Source organism: Centruroides sculpturatus, unplaced genomic scaffold, assembly GCF_000671375.1.
Source record: "Centruroides sculpturatus isolate CEXI.00-Female unplaced genomic scaffold, Cexi_2.0 scaffold400, whole genome shotgun sequence".
NCBI lineage: Eukaryota > Metazoa > Arthropoda > Arachnida > Scorpiones > Buthidae > Centruroides > Centruroides sculpturatus.
In genome coordinates this window covers 440,089-457,001 of record NW_019384654.1, presented here as the reverse complement: position 1 = coordinate 457,001, position 16,913 = coordinate 440,089, and the positions used below count along the sequence as shown (strand labels likewise).

The 16,913-nt window shown below is 29.0% G+C and overlaps 1 protein-coding gene across 5 annotated transcripts in view; it reads left to right on the top strand.

The window, feature by feature from the left end:
* The window catches only part of LOC111626378 (WD repeat-containing protein 7-like), a 101,901-nt gene that overhangs the window by 43,172 nt on the left and 41,816 nt on the right, over positions 1-16,913 (top strand). For 4 of the 5 annotated variants that reach the window (XM_023369737.1, XM_023369736.1, XM_023369735.1 and 1 more), the window contains exons 1-4: positions 9,260-9,415; positions 14,670-14,832; positions 15,977-16,083; positions 16,157-16,235. In XM_023369737.1, the coding sequence (XP_023225505.1) occupies positions 14,671-14,832; positions 15,977-16,083; positions 16,157-16,235 (348 nt within the window). In that variant the 5' untranslated portion in view covers positions 9,260-9,415; position 14,670. Of the gene's footprint in view, positions 1-9,259; positions 9,416-14,669; positions 14,833-15,976; positions 16,084-16,156; positions 16,236-16,913 lie in introns of those variants that run through there. The other variant, XM_023369733.1, reaches the window with a different exon arrangement.

The following is a 16,913-nucleotide window of genomic DNA, read 5'->3' as shown; positions in this document are numbered from 1 at the left end:
ATCAGATTGTCAAATTTTTAACTCTTGTCAGTTTCTAGTAAAAAGTAGATTATTACATGTATCCTAAATTTGTTATGAGCAATATTGTGAGTTGAAGTTAGTCTGAATAAAGTTTCAAAAATGTTTACTCAAATTTTGGTTTCTTTGAATAGCTGTATTTTTTTCTAGAAATATACAAAATGGTATCAAAGCTTACAGAAATTCCTGATGATTGATAACATTATAACATCTATGTAAGTATAAGAGTAACTAGATAAGCTTATATGAAATTAAATTTGTTACTTTTAAAGAGACTTTCTGCATTCACCATTACAAGTTTGAAATATATCCAATACATATGTGAGGACAGTTGTCTAACAAAGACTTACGAAACAACTCATACAAATTCATTTCAGTGAATTGGAGCGCGTGTTTTTTCTTTACCCACATTTCACAAAGTGAAATATAATGACATTATGATCAGAAATGCTGTTTACATAAAGTCGTTATCTCTGGACATTCCACAATGCTATCAATGAAAATGGATTTGTCTAAATTAAAATAATGTAATTATGCTATGTAATTTTATGCTGTAATTAGGGTATGAGAAATTGAAAATCAATTATCTAAGCTCTAAAATATTTTAATTTTTTGAAGTGTTTTGAAGTGAAACTTTACAACTTGCACTAATAGGTAAACTTGTATTTTGGTATTGTTATTAAATCATAATTCTAAGCATTGTTTATTCACAAAATTGATAAATATTTTAAATGGTTTGGTTTTACTCAAATAAAAAATAAGCCATTTGAATTACTACAAATTTTAAATTTCCAACACTTGCATAATAATGCTTATCCATTTTATTTAGTTTATTTTATGCCAATATATTAAAATATTAATTTGAATTTTTATAACTGTAGCATAGATTAATAATTTTAAAACTTATTTAAAGTAGGTTTTTATGATTCAGTAAATGTTTTATTTGCAGACTTAAAGGGCTAAATGTAAATGTTGCATTCAAAGTTGTAAAATAATTTTTTATTGTAAAAATCATTGCTGTTCTTAATTAAAACTTCATTCACTCATATAAAATGTTTAAAACTACTTTTTAACCAAACAAAAATTAATAGTTTATAATGTAATTAAATTTTGATTGATTTATGACTGAAAACACTTGCCTATTAGCAGGAAATTGAGGTATGAAATTTTAAAGGAATTACGGATTTCTGCCAAAAACAAAACTAAAAAGTCACGGTGAGTTTACTGAACTTTTAAACTTTTTTTGTTATTTTGTTTAGTTCATTTATTTTCTTACTTTATTATTTATTTTGTTCATTTTTATTTATTTACTTATTTATTTTTAATATTTAATATTCTGAAAGTTCTCAGTATAAATTAATTACATTCAGAAAAATCAAATTAATTGTTATAATGAAAAAAAGATTTGAAATGAAAAATTTAGTTCTTGTTGTGAGGGGCCACATGGAACTTCTTGCACAAAACTTGCACTTTTGTCGTCTTCTCCTTGGTTTCTGAGGGTTTTTAGTTATATCCAAATCGTCTGTCGCTCATTCAAAATGCGCAACTGGCCAAATGCTGACTCCAACACACTAACTTTGACCCAGGAATTTCAAGAATTACCACTAGAAGTTGACTTTAACCATCTACCCAGGTACAAGACAATATCGCATCCATTTTTTCATCATCGAGCACCAGCTCAAAAGGACCCTTCTTCCTCACTTATGCCCTCAGGTAACTTTGTACTCATTGTACTGGTTATTCTAGAAAGTGGTCCTCACATTCAAGAAGGAAGAATTATGGAGATTAGAATGTTCTAAAAGGGGGAAAGAACAAAGAGCAGGGAAAAAATGTATGAAGAACAAAAAGACAAAATCAGACTATATGGCATACTTCCACAACTGCTTTTAAGCTTTTGTTATTATTTAAGTTGTATATCCTAGTATTATGGAAAATCGTCTGACTTTCTAATGGTCCCCTTATCCTCCTGTTCAAGTGCCAGGAAAATTGGTCAAAAGCTTCTGTCAGCTTTTTTTATATAAAAATTGTTTATATCCCCCTTTGTTATACTAATTTTAAGTATATCAAAAATTGCAAAGCCCTTATGTGTACAGAAACCTAACCAAATGATCATCTTAAATAATTGGGCTATAACTTTGCTAATTTAATGATTAATACTAACTAATTTACTACTAGAGGTAGACATTAGGTACCATCTCTTAACTAAATTAATAATAATAATTTTAATAATTTATTAAATAATTTAGAACCATCTGGAAATAAAGAACTGACCCGGGGCAGGGTTTGAAACCACGACCTCATTACTTAGTATTAATCATTAAATTAACAGAGCTATAGTCTGATTATTTAAGACAATTGTTTGGTTACGTTTCTAATTTTAAGTGCTGGGGAAAAAATTGTAAAGTGTGTAGACAACTATAGCACTATATGTAACTTTTATTGAATAGTCTCAGAATAAAATATATATAAAAAAAAATGAATATATAAGGGGCAGTCAAATGAAAACGAGACAGATGGGGAAAAAAAAAGTAAGTAAACAGTTTATTATTTCAAAAGTAATTGCCATGACTGTTAATACATTTATCCCACTGTGAGACAAGGTGGTCAATGCCTTCATGGAATAATGCTTGCTGTTGCCTACGGAACCATGATTGTACCCAGGCGTGCATCTCTTTGTCTAAAGCAAATCGACAACCACGAATGTCTGTCTTTGGGGCTCCAAAAATATGGAAATCGCATGGTTAGAGATTGGAACTGTATGGAGGATGTGTAAATGCTTCCCAGCAAAACTTGAAGCACGCCATCAAGTCCAAATGCCCACAGACGGCATCATTCCATTGCAAGATAATGCCTGCCTAAATGTTGCCAAGGTTGTTTCGACTTCACTGCAGAAGTTTCACTGGGAAGTGACTTCGACTTCACACAGAAGTTTCATCCTCCAAACAGTCCCGATCTCTCCCCATCAATTTCCATATTTTTGGAGCCCCGAAGACAGACATTCGTGGTTGTCGATTTGCTTCAGACGAAGAGATGCACGCCTGGGTACAATCATGGTTCCGTAGGCAATAGCAAGCATTATTCCATGAAGGCATTGACCATCTTGTCTCACAGTGGGATAAATGTATTAACAGTCATGGCAATTACTTTTGAAATAATAAATGGTTTACTTATTTTTTTCCCATCTGTCTCGTTTTCATTTGACTGCCCCTTATATTTTATCAATAATTTCTATGAAGGCATTGACTGTCTTGTCTCACAGTNCCAGTTGAAAATTGAATATAAATTTAAATTAAATATACAAATACAAAACAAGCAACTATAAAAAGAAATATGGGAGATCCTATTCTGACACTTTGTTGTTAAACTGTTAGTAAAAAAATTTCCTTACATAATTCTATAAGTTTATAGAGATGTATTCCTATAAGAACCTATGAATTTGCCAAATATGCTTGTTCTTGATTGGAATTTACGAATCGACAACATATCTGAAATGTTAGTTCCTCTTACATGGTATAAAGTTTCAATGTTTTCTAGGTTAGCTAGAGCTTCTGCAGACATTGGAACATTATTACCACCTTCATTTATTTCACCATCATTGTCATCATCATCTGCTTTTTGAAAGTCAAGAGTAGTATTAGAAATAGCTTCAATGAATTATTGAAGCTATTTCTAATACTACTCTTGACTTCAGCATTTAAGGAGTATATCAGTAAGTGTTAGTCACAGGAAACGTAGTCAAGTATGTCAATATTTATAGTGTCAACAATACCCAAGTCACTGAAACACTAATAGGTCTTGCAAGTCTTGTTCACTTTGTTGATATTTTAGCATTAATTTTAGGGGAGATAATAATAGGAAGGAATTGTAATTTTACTCAGCAGTGTTTAATCATATCTGGACTTTGTTCCAAACTTCATTCAATGCGTATGCTATATCTTTTAGGTCAATACTAGGAATTTGATCAGTTACATCAACTGACCAACATTTTATTTCCAACAAATCAGGATTTTATTATGCTAGTGATTTTGATCATGTTATGTATTAAGAGAGAGAACTGAGAAGGTGACATTTATGAAGGTGACAAAAATAAGGGTCAAGTATATTTAGTAAAATACACAAGTCATAACATTGAGGCTTAATTGGAAGAAATTGACTTATCTTGCATCTTCAATCAGACAAGGCCACATTAAAAGGGGTCTACTGTTTTGATTTACTTATAGTTAGTAGGGAGAGAGGTGTTATGAAAAGGATAAGGGGAGTTCTGGGATTGAAATTAGTGTCTCAAAAAAATGATGATAGGCTGTGACAAAAACTCAGTTATCAAGAAAGGATGGATTTATTTACTATCAAGAACAAAAAAATGGACAGATTTGTTTTGAGTTATCTATGACAGTTGTAACTCTCACCTTCTGTGATGTGGGAAATAGTAACCATAATCTGTATGACATTATGGGCTTAATAAGTAAACTTTATTATTTAAATTGTTGATTTGGTCACACTCAATTTGGATTCCTATGATGCTGTATTAAATTAGGAATTGCTGTTTACAATAATAGCTACTACTTTATGGGTTTAGCCTAGCTATTAGTTGATCATGGATATAATTAATCTTGAGAAGAAACTCACTCATACAATTTTTAAAATACTTTCATTATATTCATGGTATGCTTAGATATCTCTTGAAATGTTCTGTTTGAGAATCACTGGCTTCAACTATGATATTTAACAAAAAGCAATTGTTAGCAACCTCACAGATTATTATACTATATATATGGTAAAGACAAAGATACTTATAATGAAATTACCTTTCAGGAAATAAATATTGCCAAAATGTGATTTATTAATGATATTTTTGATAATTAATATTATAACATCTAGTAAAATAAACTGTCGTGGTTTATGTTAAGAACCAGTTTTGTTCACTAGGGAGACCTATGTTAGAACAAAGACCATTATCCAATCCTCTTTCCACTACAATTTCTCCTTTAATCTGTGTGTCGTATATCCTGATTTATTTTTGTATCTGTTGGATTAAAAGCAGTGATCATTAGATATAACATATTCATTCTCCCTCTCTCCTCTCGAAAGCAGGTATTCTACTAATACAATTAAATTTTATCCCATGAACAATTAATATTATTCATGCTATCAGTAACTTCTGACAGAAACAGTATAAAATTACACCAGATATTAACATATTTTGTGATTTCTTTTGGATTGGATTTTGTTCTCACAAAAAACAATATTTTAGCATATACCAGGCCAATGTTGATGGGATTTTATTTTTACACTTGCTCTTCTCTCAAAAATTATGCCTTAATTACATGAAGCTTGTGGCTGTCAGTTCTAAGTCACTATTATAATTCTTTGGACTGTGTGCTGTATTAAATAAAAAAATTTAGTTGTACAATGTCGAATTACTAAGAAATAAATAAAGTTTTTCTCATAGCTTTTGTCTTTTTACAATAGTTAATCTATATATAATGGAATGTATTGTATCCATTATAAAATTTTTCTAATGTGAGTAAGATGGTAAAAAGTTTCAAAAATGTTTGACAATTTATTGTACTGTATTAAGTTTTTGAAATTGTTATTGATTTTCTCAAAATATTAATTAGTATGAGTTTGGAAAAAGTTATTGCAAAGTATTGAAATTGACATTTCATAACACATCGTCATCATTTTAATCCTTATATAACTTGTAAGATAAAATATATTTGATCTGATAAAAAATTTTCAGATAAAGTATTTAAACCATCAGTGATATCTAAAATTTTTATCATTATTTTATATTATTTTATATTTTAAGCTTAATTTGTATTGTAGATGAAAGTGTTTGTAATCTACAAAATGATATTTTTTGCAGATAAATGATTATTTATGTAGAGAGAGAGAAAATAAGTACATTTAAATAAAACTAATGTAATAAAAGTGACGCTATTAGTCTAAGTTACTGATATGTGAATCCAGTGAATAACTTCAGTCCTTGTAATATGAAAGTGAAGTTTCTGAATCCAAATATTATCTTTATTTTAATGAAGGTAACTAAATTTTTTGGGATTACGCAATTACAAAGTGTTAATGGTTACAAGTTAAAAATTCAGTTATGAAATTATAGAAGTGAAATCAATGTTGTTTGACAAAATCATTTAAGTTGACTTACTGTAGAGTAATTAAACAGAAAGTACACTTACAAAGGAACTAAAGCTTTAATAATTCAAATAATCATGTCACAAAACAAGTGTTATATTTGTCCAGCACCAATATAACTAGATACCTCATAAATGCCTATTAATACAACAGTATTCAGTAATAATAGTGGAATTGTGATGTGATGCAGTTATTTATTTGTTTATTATGCTCCTGGCTATTATATATAACAGAGGAAAACTATGGCCATTGGTCAAAAAATGACCCCCAAAGATTTTTACATTTTTGAACTCCGGACACCTTGAAATGTCAAGAAATGCAAAAAATTTAGGGAGTTTTCTCTGTGGGGGCACGGTTTTGTCCACCCTCTTTGAAGATTAATTCCTGTGCTTTTTGTCAAAAATTTTGAAATTTTGCAAGTAGGTTTGTTTATTAGGGGAATTGATGCTACTAAATTTAGGTGGTTAAAGGTTGAGTGGGTGGGGAAATAAAGGTGGTTGTAATCTCCAATATGGTCAGAGTTAATGACGATTTTACTCATTATTAGCATTTACAGCTTATAAAACCATCCCTACCCTCAAAATTAAGCTTTTTGGCATTTTATAATAGTTAAAAATTGTCAGGGTTTGGATATAATGGAGGGTAATGTCGAAGGTAACACAAAGAAAGTGGAGAGAACTAGAAAGCGATGTCCGTTAGACCACAGCACACATTCCAAACTAAACTAACCTGGGCCAGAGTACAACTCCCTTGACGAACATAACAGACCCCACACATAGCAGAGGGGAGGGTGCGACGATCACAAAGACAAAGGTCAGATACACAACTTTCTAACACCCTCTCTATCGGTGTGCCCGGAGTCTGCGTATACACTGAAACTTATCATTTGATAATTTTTTTTTTTTTTTTTCACCCATTTATTTGAAATTATTTTTCTGTCCTTTGGGCGTGGTACTAATTCCCATGTATTATTTTCCATTAAAGACTTATATTCCGAATCCATGGCATTTAACCATTCGTGTAATTTGACATCTTGATTGAAAGAACTTGAAATGGTAATTATCTTTTTAGGTTTATCACGACCTTGTTGACTCTGTCTTCTTCCAATTCCNTCCTTTATGAAGGCATAGAGCCTTTACTACATGAAAATGAAAATTAATGAATACACTGTGTACAGTAATTTACCTGATAAGACAGACCTCAGAAAAATACTTTGAGGCATAAAGCTGTCTATAATGAAAATTAATTAACTAAGGATTTTTTTTGTCCTGCCAGGGTGTGGCCGGGTTATCGAGTGCCGAGTTTTCGAGATTCTATTGTACGAATATAAACATTCAAACCCAATAGTTATATATTAAAGCCAAACAACTGCTGAATTATATCAGGCTATATTACTACTACTAATATATATAGTTGTATAATTTAGCTCTATAAAATGCAGCAATTGTTGGGCTTTAAAATAAGTAAATAAAATACTTTCTTACTGGAACCACACAATAAATAAAAATCAACACCCTTAAACAATCCAGCAAATCGTTTTTTAATATCTTAAAAATGCTTTCGAACGCTTTAAGCGATCATCATCAGTTATCTCTGTGAATCGAACGAAGAAATTCGAAATTACGTAAAACAAAAATTTCAAAAAGTGGTTACATAAATTTACGTTAATATTTACCAAGCTTAAATAATTGTAAGAATTATACAAGTTAAAACAAAATAAAGAAATCAAATACATTATATACATCCAATAAAAATTATCTTAAATAATCTTCCCACTTAAATAAACTACGTCACACATCGTAGAAGAATTTCCATGCCGACGACAATCCATCAGCATCCCTATGATTTTCTTCGTTCGATTCACAGAGATAACTGATGATGATCGCTTAAAGCATTTGAAAGCGTTTTTAAGATATTAAAAAACGATTTGCTGGATTGTTTAAAGGTGTTGATTTTTATTTAAAATAAGTTTTTACATTTTTCTTTCTCTTAAAATAAAACTGTAGAATGTCATCAGATTGTCAAATTTTTAACTCTTGTCAGTTTCTAGTAAAAAGTAGATTATTACATGTATCCTAAATTTGTTATGAGCAATATTCTGATCTGAAGTTAGTCTGAATAAAGTTCCAAAAATATTTTTATTCAAATTTTGGTTTCCTTGAATAGCTGTATTTTTTTCTTGAAATATACAAAATGGTACCAAAGCTTACAGAAATTCCTGATGATTGATAACATTATAACATCTATGTAAGTATAAGAGTAACTAGATAAGCTTATATGAAATTAAATTTGTTACTTTTAAAGAGACTTTCTGCATTCACCATTACAAGTTTGAAATATATCCAATACATATGTGAGGACAGTTGTCTAACAAAGACTTACGAAACAACTCATACAAATTCATTTCAGTGAATTGGAGCGCGTGTTTCTTCTTTACCCACATTTCAAAAAGTGAAATATAATGACATTCTGATCAGAAATGCTGTTTACATAAAGTCGTTATCTCTGGACATTCCACAATGCTATCAATGAAAATGGATTTGTCTAAATTAAAATAATGTAATTATGCTATGTAATTTTATGCTGTAATTAGGGTATGAGAAATTGAAAATCAATTATCTAAGCTCTAAAATATTTTAATTTTTTGAAGTGTTTTGAAGTGAAACTTTACAACTTGCACTAATAGGTAAACTTGTATTTTGGTATTGTTATTAAATCATAATTCTAAGCATTGTTTATTCACAAAATTGATAAATATTTTAAATGGTTTGGTTTTACTCAAATAAAAAATAAGCCATTTGAATTACTACAAATTTTAAATTTCCAACACTTGCATAATAATGCTTATCCATTTTATTTAGTTTATTTTATGCCAATATATTAAAATATTAATTTGAATTTTTATAACTGTAGCATAGATTAATAATTTTAAAACTTATTTAAAGTAGGTTTTTATGATTCAGTAAATGTTTTATTTGCAGACTTAAAGGGCTAAATGTAAATGTTGCATTCAAAGTTGTAAAATAATTTTTTATTGTAAAAATCATTGCTGTTCTTAATTAAAACTTCATTCACTCATATAAAATGTTTAAAACTACTTTTTAACCAAACAAAAATTAATAGTTTATAATGTAATTAAATTTTGATTGATTTATGACTGAAAACACTTGCCTATTAGCAGGAAATTGAGGTATGAAATTTTAAAGGAATTACGGATTTCTGCCAAAAACAAAACTAAAAAGTCACGGTGAGTTTACTGAACTTTTAAACTTTTTTTGTTATTTTGTTTAGTTCATTTATTTTCTTACTTTATTATTTATTTTGTTCATTTTTATTTATTTACTTATTTATTTTTAATATTTAATATTCTGAAAGTTCTCAGTATAAATTAATTACATTCAGAAAAATCAAATTAATTATTATAATGAGAAAAAGATTTGAAATGAAAAATTTAGTTCTTGTTGTTGTGAGGGGCCACATGGAACTTCTTGCACAAAACTTGCACTTTTCTTGTCTTCTCCTTGGTTTCTGAGTGTTTTTAGTTATATCCAAATTGTCTGTCACTCATTCAAAATGCGCAACTGGTCAAATGCTGACTCCAACACACTAACTTTGACCCAGGAATTTCAAGAATTACCACTAGAAGTTGACTTTATCCATCTACCCAGGTACAAGACAATATCGCATCCATTTTTTCATCATCGAGCACTAGCTCAAAAGTGACCCTTCTTCCCCACATATGCCCTCAGGTAACTTTGTACTCATTGTACTGGTTATTCTAGAAAGTGGTCCTCACATCCAAGAAGGAAGAATTATGGAGATTAGAATGTTCTAAAAGGGGAAAAGAACAAAGAGCAGGGAAAAAATGTATGAAGAACAAAAAGACAAAATCAGACTATATGGCATACTTCCACAACTGCTTTTAAGCTTTTATTATTTAAGTTGTATATCCTAATATTATGGAAAATCGTCGGACTTTCTAATGGTCCCCTTATCCTCCTGTTCAAGTGCCAGGAAAATTGGTCAAAAGCTTCTGTCGGCTTTTTTTATATAAAATTGTTTATATCCCCCTTTGTTATGCTAATTTTAAGTATATCAAAGATTGCAAAGCCCTTATGTATATAGAAACCTAACCAAATGATCATCTTAAATAATCAGGCTGTAACTTTGCTAATTTAATGATTAATACTAAGTAATTTACTACTAGAGGTAGACATTAGGTACCATCTCTTAACTAAATTAATAATAATAATTTTAATAATTTATTAAATAATTTAGAACCATCTGGAAATAAAGAACTGACCCGGGGCAGGGTTTGAAACCACGACCTCATTACTTAGTATTAATCATTAAATTAACAGAGCTATAGTCTGATTATTTAAGACAATTGTTTGGTTACGTTTCTAATTTTAAGTGCTGGGGAAAAAATTGTAAAGTGTGTAGACAACTATAGCACTATATGTAACTTTTATTGAATAGTCTCAGAATAAAATATATATAAAAAAAAATGAATATATAAGGGGCAGTCAAATGAAAACGAGACAGATGGGGAAAAAAAAAGTAAGTAAACAGTTTATTATTTCAAAAGTAATTGCCATGACTGTTAATACATTTATCCCACTGTGAGACAAGGTGGTCAATGCCTTCATGGAATAATGCTTGCTGTTGCCTACGGAACCATGATTGTACCCAGGCGTGCATCTCTTTGTCTAAAGCAAATCGACAACCACGAATGTCTGTCTTTGGGGCTCCAAAAATATGGAAATCGCATGGTTAGAGATTGGAACTGTATGGAGGATGTGTAAATGCTTCCCAGCAAAACTTGAAGCACGCCATCAAGTCCAAATGCCCACAGACGGCATCATTCCATTGCAAGATAATGCCTGCCTAAATGTTGCCAAGGTTGTTTCGACTTCACTGCAGAAGTTTCACTGGGAAGTGACTTCGACTTCACACAGAAGTTTCATCCTCCAAACAGTCCCGATCTCTCCCCATCAATTTCCATATTTTTGGAGCCCCGAAGACAGACATTCGTGGTTGTCGATTTGCTTCAGACGAAGAGATGCACGCCTGGGTACAATCATGGTTCCGTAGGCAATAGCAAGCATTATTCCATGAAGGCATTGACCATCTTGTCTCACAGTGGGATAAATGTATTAACAGTCATGGCAATTACTTTTGAAATAATAAATGGTTTACTTATTTTTTTCCCATCTGTCTCGTTTTCATTTGACTGCCCCTTATATTTTATCAATAATTATAATAAAACAAATAAAGACAGTATTCTTTAGAAGTTTTACTTAGTGTTGTCTATATAAAGTTTATAAGTTTTTTTTAATAGTGTGAAATAGAAAAAAATTTTTATTTTGCTTTATGAAGCTTTGATTTATGTTGTTACTTTTAAATTTCTGTCCTGATTACAATTTTGTTTTGTATCTTTACTAATACACGAGAGTGATCATAGTGATTAAAAGTAATTTTGTATCATAATAATGTTGTTGGCTGACTAAAACACAAGCTAAATTCAAAGGATTTTTGCAGATGAAACAGCAGTTTATTAGCTGTAATATAGATGATGATGGATGAAATTAGAAAAGATTTAACTAAAAATACCCAAAACTTTATTTAAACCCAGTAAGAAAATTTATTATTATTCATTGAAATCAGCATAAAATATTAGCCTTTTAATATTAAATATACTTTTTTCTGAAGAAATTTTAGTAAAGAAAAAATTACGAAATGTTCATTATGCAATTATTGCATAAATACACTAATCAAACATTGAAATAATCTGAATACTTTAGTATAAAAAGGGACAAACGGTTAAGGAATTAGGCACAGTCATGTTAATGTCTTAGTTATTTATATTTTATTTTTATTTAGTTATTTATTCTTATTTTATATTTACATATTGTTTATATATATATTTGTACAAGTAACCTGTACATATTGTATTTTTGTGGACTTGCACACTAGACAGCTAATGAAAATTCAAACATTCAAAATTGTTCCATAACAAACTTCATTTTATAAAAATCAAAATCATTCAATTTTTATTTCTGATGAAGTTCATTCAAATGGCCAAAAGCATTTGATTAGTTAATAAAAAGCTGCATTTTAAAGGTTTTTGTCAATGTTTGATTATTATTTAACTGCAGTTTAAAAAGAGCATAAATATACTGTTTATAAATTAATATACCTAGGCAGAAATCGTAAGGAAAATTGTTAATTCACATATTAAATTGCATTGATTTCTTTTATTTATATAAATAAATAAATGTTCACTACCTTTTCAATCATTTCATAAAATGAAATTGAAATATTTAATATTTTAATGTAAGTTGATTTAAATATAATGACTAAGTTTAAATCTTTGTTTACAACAAAAATGTTAAAGTACTAAAAATTGATTTCTAGATTTTCTGTAATACTGTACTTTCTTGTACAGGCATTATACCACATACACTACACAAAAGTCTCCAAATATTAGGTGTCACAACAGCACACAAATCACATTACTGAATACATATAGGCTAATAAGAAATTCTTAAACAGATAGTCACAAACAGCATGTAAACATATTAATAGCTTGTCATGTAATTTTACCTTGATCATTGTCTGACATAGTTCTAGGCACTGGAATATATGCCATTGGGATACACTTCAACTTTATCATTATAATAATAATAAAAGTATTAAATCTATATTATAATAAAGTAAATATATTTCTTATATATATAAAGGATTTGGAAAAGCATATAATGCCAAATGTAAGCTCAGAATTATCAACTGGATAAATATTCAAAAATTAACTCTGATACTTCAAGAAGAAACAATGATGTTTGTGGTCATATTCAATGATCATTGTCAGGCCATATAACAAGAAAAAGAAACTGAATATCAAATAGAATATTATAAATATTAAACAGATGTTTGAAGAATATGGGAAAAAATAACATATTTGCAAATTCATACTGTTCAGATAGAAATAAAATGATAATGGAACATTACAAAAATCAGTGTACACAGAATAAATGAAAACATAAAACAATATAACATAATCGAAGTAGCCCATTCTTCATCCATTAGACTAATGGAACAAGACTTAGAGGTCAGTGGACTTCATAGAAAGACTTCTAAGCATGAGAAATATTATCAGTATCCCAAAAATTAATGCAGTTATATCTTCCAACCAACGTATGTTTGTTGCCAAATGCTTACTAAATGAAATAATGTTGGAAATATTCTTCTAGCTATAACTCTGTTGTATTTTAAATTGATTGCTAAGTAATTTGGTATGAAAGGTAAAAATTACAATTAAATTGTAATTAGTAAAGAGAATAGAAAATTGTTGAATCATCTACCTTTAAGCCAAATTCCTTTTTAAAAATTTATCAGATTTATAATCCAAGTATGCAGTGATACTTGAATAAGCATTTAGCAAATGATTTCAGGCTTATTGTATTGCTTATATATAAATCTAGTTAGTACTGTACATTAAAGTATTTTATTCTTTAAAATAATGTTTAAAATTTGTTTCAAAACTGTAATGTATTGATTGAAGTTTGTAGAAAAATTACTCTGGTAAAGACTAAAATATTTTTTGGTGATTGTGAAATATATCCTTGGGTATTTTTGGAAATAGTTTGAATAAGAATTGTTGAACATATCCAAGGATATATTTCGCAATTACTACATAATTGTGAATTTCAGTGTTTTAAACAGGAATCCTCGACATTATTATTTAACAACTCTACTTGAAAATATTATGTAATAAAATATTTTACAGCATTTCTTATCTATGAAAAGAAAAAAAACTATGAAATATTAGATCAATAATTCTCAATCTTTTTGAGGCTGTGGAACACCATTTTTATTCTTTTTATTATGCACAGCAGTAGCATTAAAGCCAAACAACCACCTGATTACATTGGGCTACTTTTCTGCAATTATATTTAATTAATTACTAGATATAACTGTGAAAAAGTAGCCCAATGTAATCCAAATTTACAAATTTATCAGGTTTTGTGATGATTGTTTATACAGTAGCATTAATATATTGAAAAGTTGATAAGTAATTCCATATTTACTATACTCACAAAACAATTAACTTTATTATATTGAATTGTCTATGAATAAACTAATATATTGTAGTACATTGAAATGAATTTGCAATAAAAACTTTTTTGAGGAATGCTCAAGGCAAGTTTGTCAAACACTTATGTTCCATGGAACACAGGAGAACCACTGTATTAGATCATTAGACAATGATATGTTGGATCCTGAATTAATGATTTTATGTAGTAACAAAATATTAGGATTAAATAACAATTTATATTTTTATACAATTTTATATAATAATTTTAATAGATTTAATATATAAAATATATACAGTAGTAATAATAAATGTTAATGTGTTATATGTAATTGTATTTAAGAAATATTTATTGTGGAAATAAATTGTTTAACATTTATTACTATTATAATTAAACCTTTTACAGAATGACTATTTCTAGTCAACTAGTGATACCTCTAACACTATGGGGTAATCAGGCTCCCACACACTGCATTTCTTCCATTTATTTTACAAGAAATCAAAAAACAATAGTAACTGGATGTAATGATGGACAGATTTGCCTCTGGGATGTTATAGACAATTTAAAAGTAAGTTGTTCATAAATTTTTAAGTGTAACAATTAATATTTAATTATTTATGCATACATATCAAATTTTCTAAACAAAAGAACAAAGACAATAAAAAAGCATAACTAAATCATTATTATTATTGTCAAAGCTGTATGTAGATTTTTAGTCTGTATACATATACAATTATCAAGTCTGTATCATATAATGTGTACATTTATGTTCTCAATACATGTGGCATAATCTTAAACGAATTCTTATATTTCCGGGATTAGTTATTTTGGTATCTGAATTTAATTATTTCTTCTTATTTGGACAATATTCATTAATTCCAACTGAAGATTCCTTACCTTTGTTTCTCTTATCCGTTCCTTATGTCCACTGCTGATTTATTGGGGAGGATTTTTTTTCTCATTATTCAACACTTGTTTGACGGTCACTTTTACATTTTCATTAAGTTATGTAGATGATATTTTAAAAAATTACTTTTAATGTGTAACTACTTGAAAATGAATATTTGGTGCATTTGACATTACAATTTCCAGCCAAAACATTGAAGATCATCTTATATGTTTTTTTGATGGCAGTTATATCTAGTTCTTTTTGATTGGTATTATCTATATGCCTGCAGCTAAGATAGCTTGTGATTGAGAAACCATAATTTTCCTAGTGAGATGTTATGTATAATGAGTATCTTCAGACACTGGCTTCTACTCAGTGAAGGAGTCTTCTTAGTGCCTGCATGTTAAAAAGAATTAAAAGTGGGGAAAAAAGTCAAGTGAATACTTGACTTTTTTTCCCCACTGAAAATTGATTTTAAGAACAAAGGGCTTTTTTCTGGGATTTATTAAAAAGGTTGGTTTGTATCCAAGCATTGAAAGATACTTTTTGCATTCTACGAAGCATTTTTTTTATTACATGGTTTTATTATGTAATATTTTTTTTCTTTAAACATAGTTTTTAATTCAATAAAAATTACATACCAACATTTAAATGATTAACAGGAACTCATTTAACCCAATTAAATTTAAGTTAGTGAATTTTTCATTTACTGATTGATACATTTATTGAAAGTAATGTATCAATTTTTAAAGATTGTTTATTATTAATAATAATCTGAATTGTATATTAATAAATTATTAACAAGTTAGTTTAAATGTAATAGATTATACCTCGTTGCTTGCTTTTTGGGCATACTGCACCTGTTCTCTGTTTAACATATGGAAGTAATTCTGCAGATAGTACTCTATTAGTAAGCTCTTCAGAAGCAGGGTAAAAATCTTTAAAATTTTTATATATTTATGTAAAATTTAAAATGTACATTAATTCAAACTTTGTCATTTAGGGAAATGTCATTATGGGATTTAACGGATGGTCGATGCATAGAAACTACGAAGATGTCATATGTACATACTAACATTCAAGTAAGTTTTGAAAGTTTTTTATTTTTCCTTTCCTGTTATTTTATATATAAAACAATTCTATACGTATAAATTATTTATACTGTTGAGAAATGCATATTTAAAAGCTCTGTATTTTCTCATCTATGAAAAGAAGATAAATCCCATTGACTTTTCTATGCAGAGACAACCCATAAATAGATACCCTGAATGTCAGGAAATGCATGATGCAATATTAACTTCAAAAAATACATTGCCATATTTGAGAAAGGTCTACTTCCAATATTCTCCAATGGGCTGATGGAAAAAAAACATCCACTCTGTTCATGGATGATGGAGCTCCTCATCAAATCTCTAAAAAGATAGAGTTGGCTGGCAACACAAGACATTCACAAGCTTCCATGGCAAGTCGGTCATACAAAACAAACCCATCAAACATGTCTGTAATCTATTGGATCATGCAGTTCAACTGTGTTCATGAAAACATGCTTTCCATGGAGAACTTTTAGATTGCTTATGTCCTAAGTGGACCAATGTTTCACAGGCCAAGATAGCAGCATTCATTTATTCCATGCTTAATTAGGTTAAGGCTTTGTGGTTTTAATGTGCATATGTGGTATTTGTATCATGTGGATACTGTGAAATAAAAAATTGTCTGAAAATGTGGGTGTATTTACTTGTGAGTTGCCTCTGTATATATGA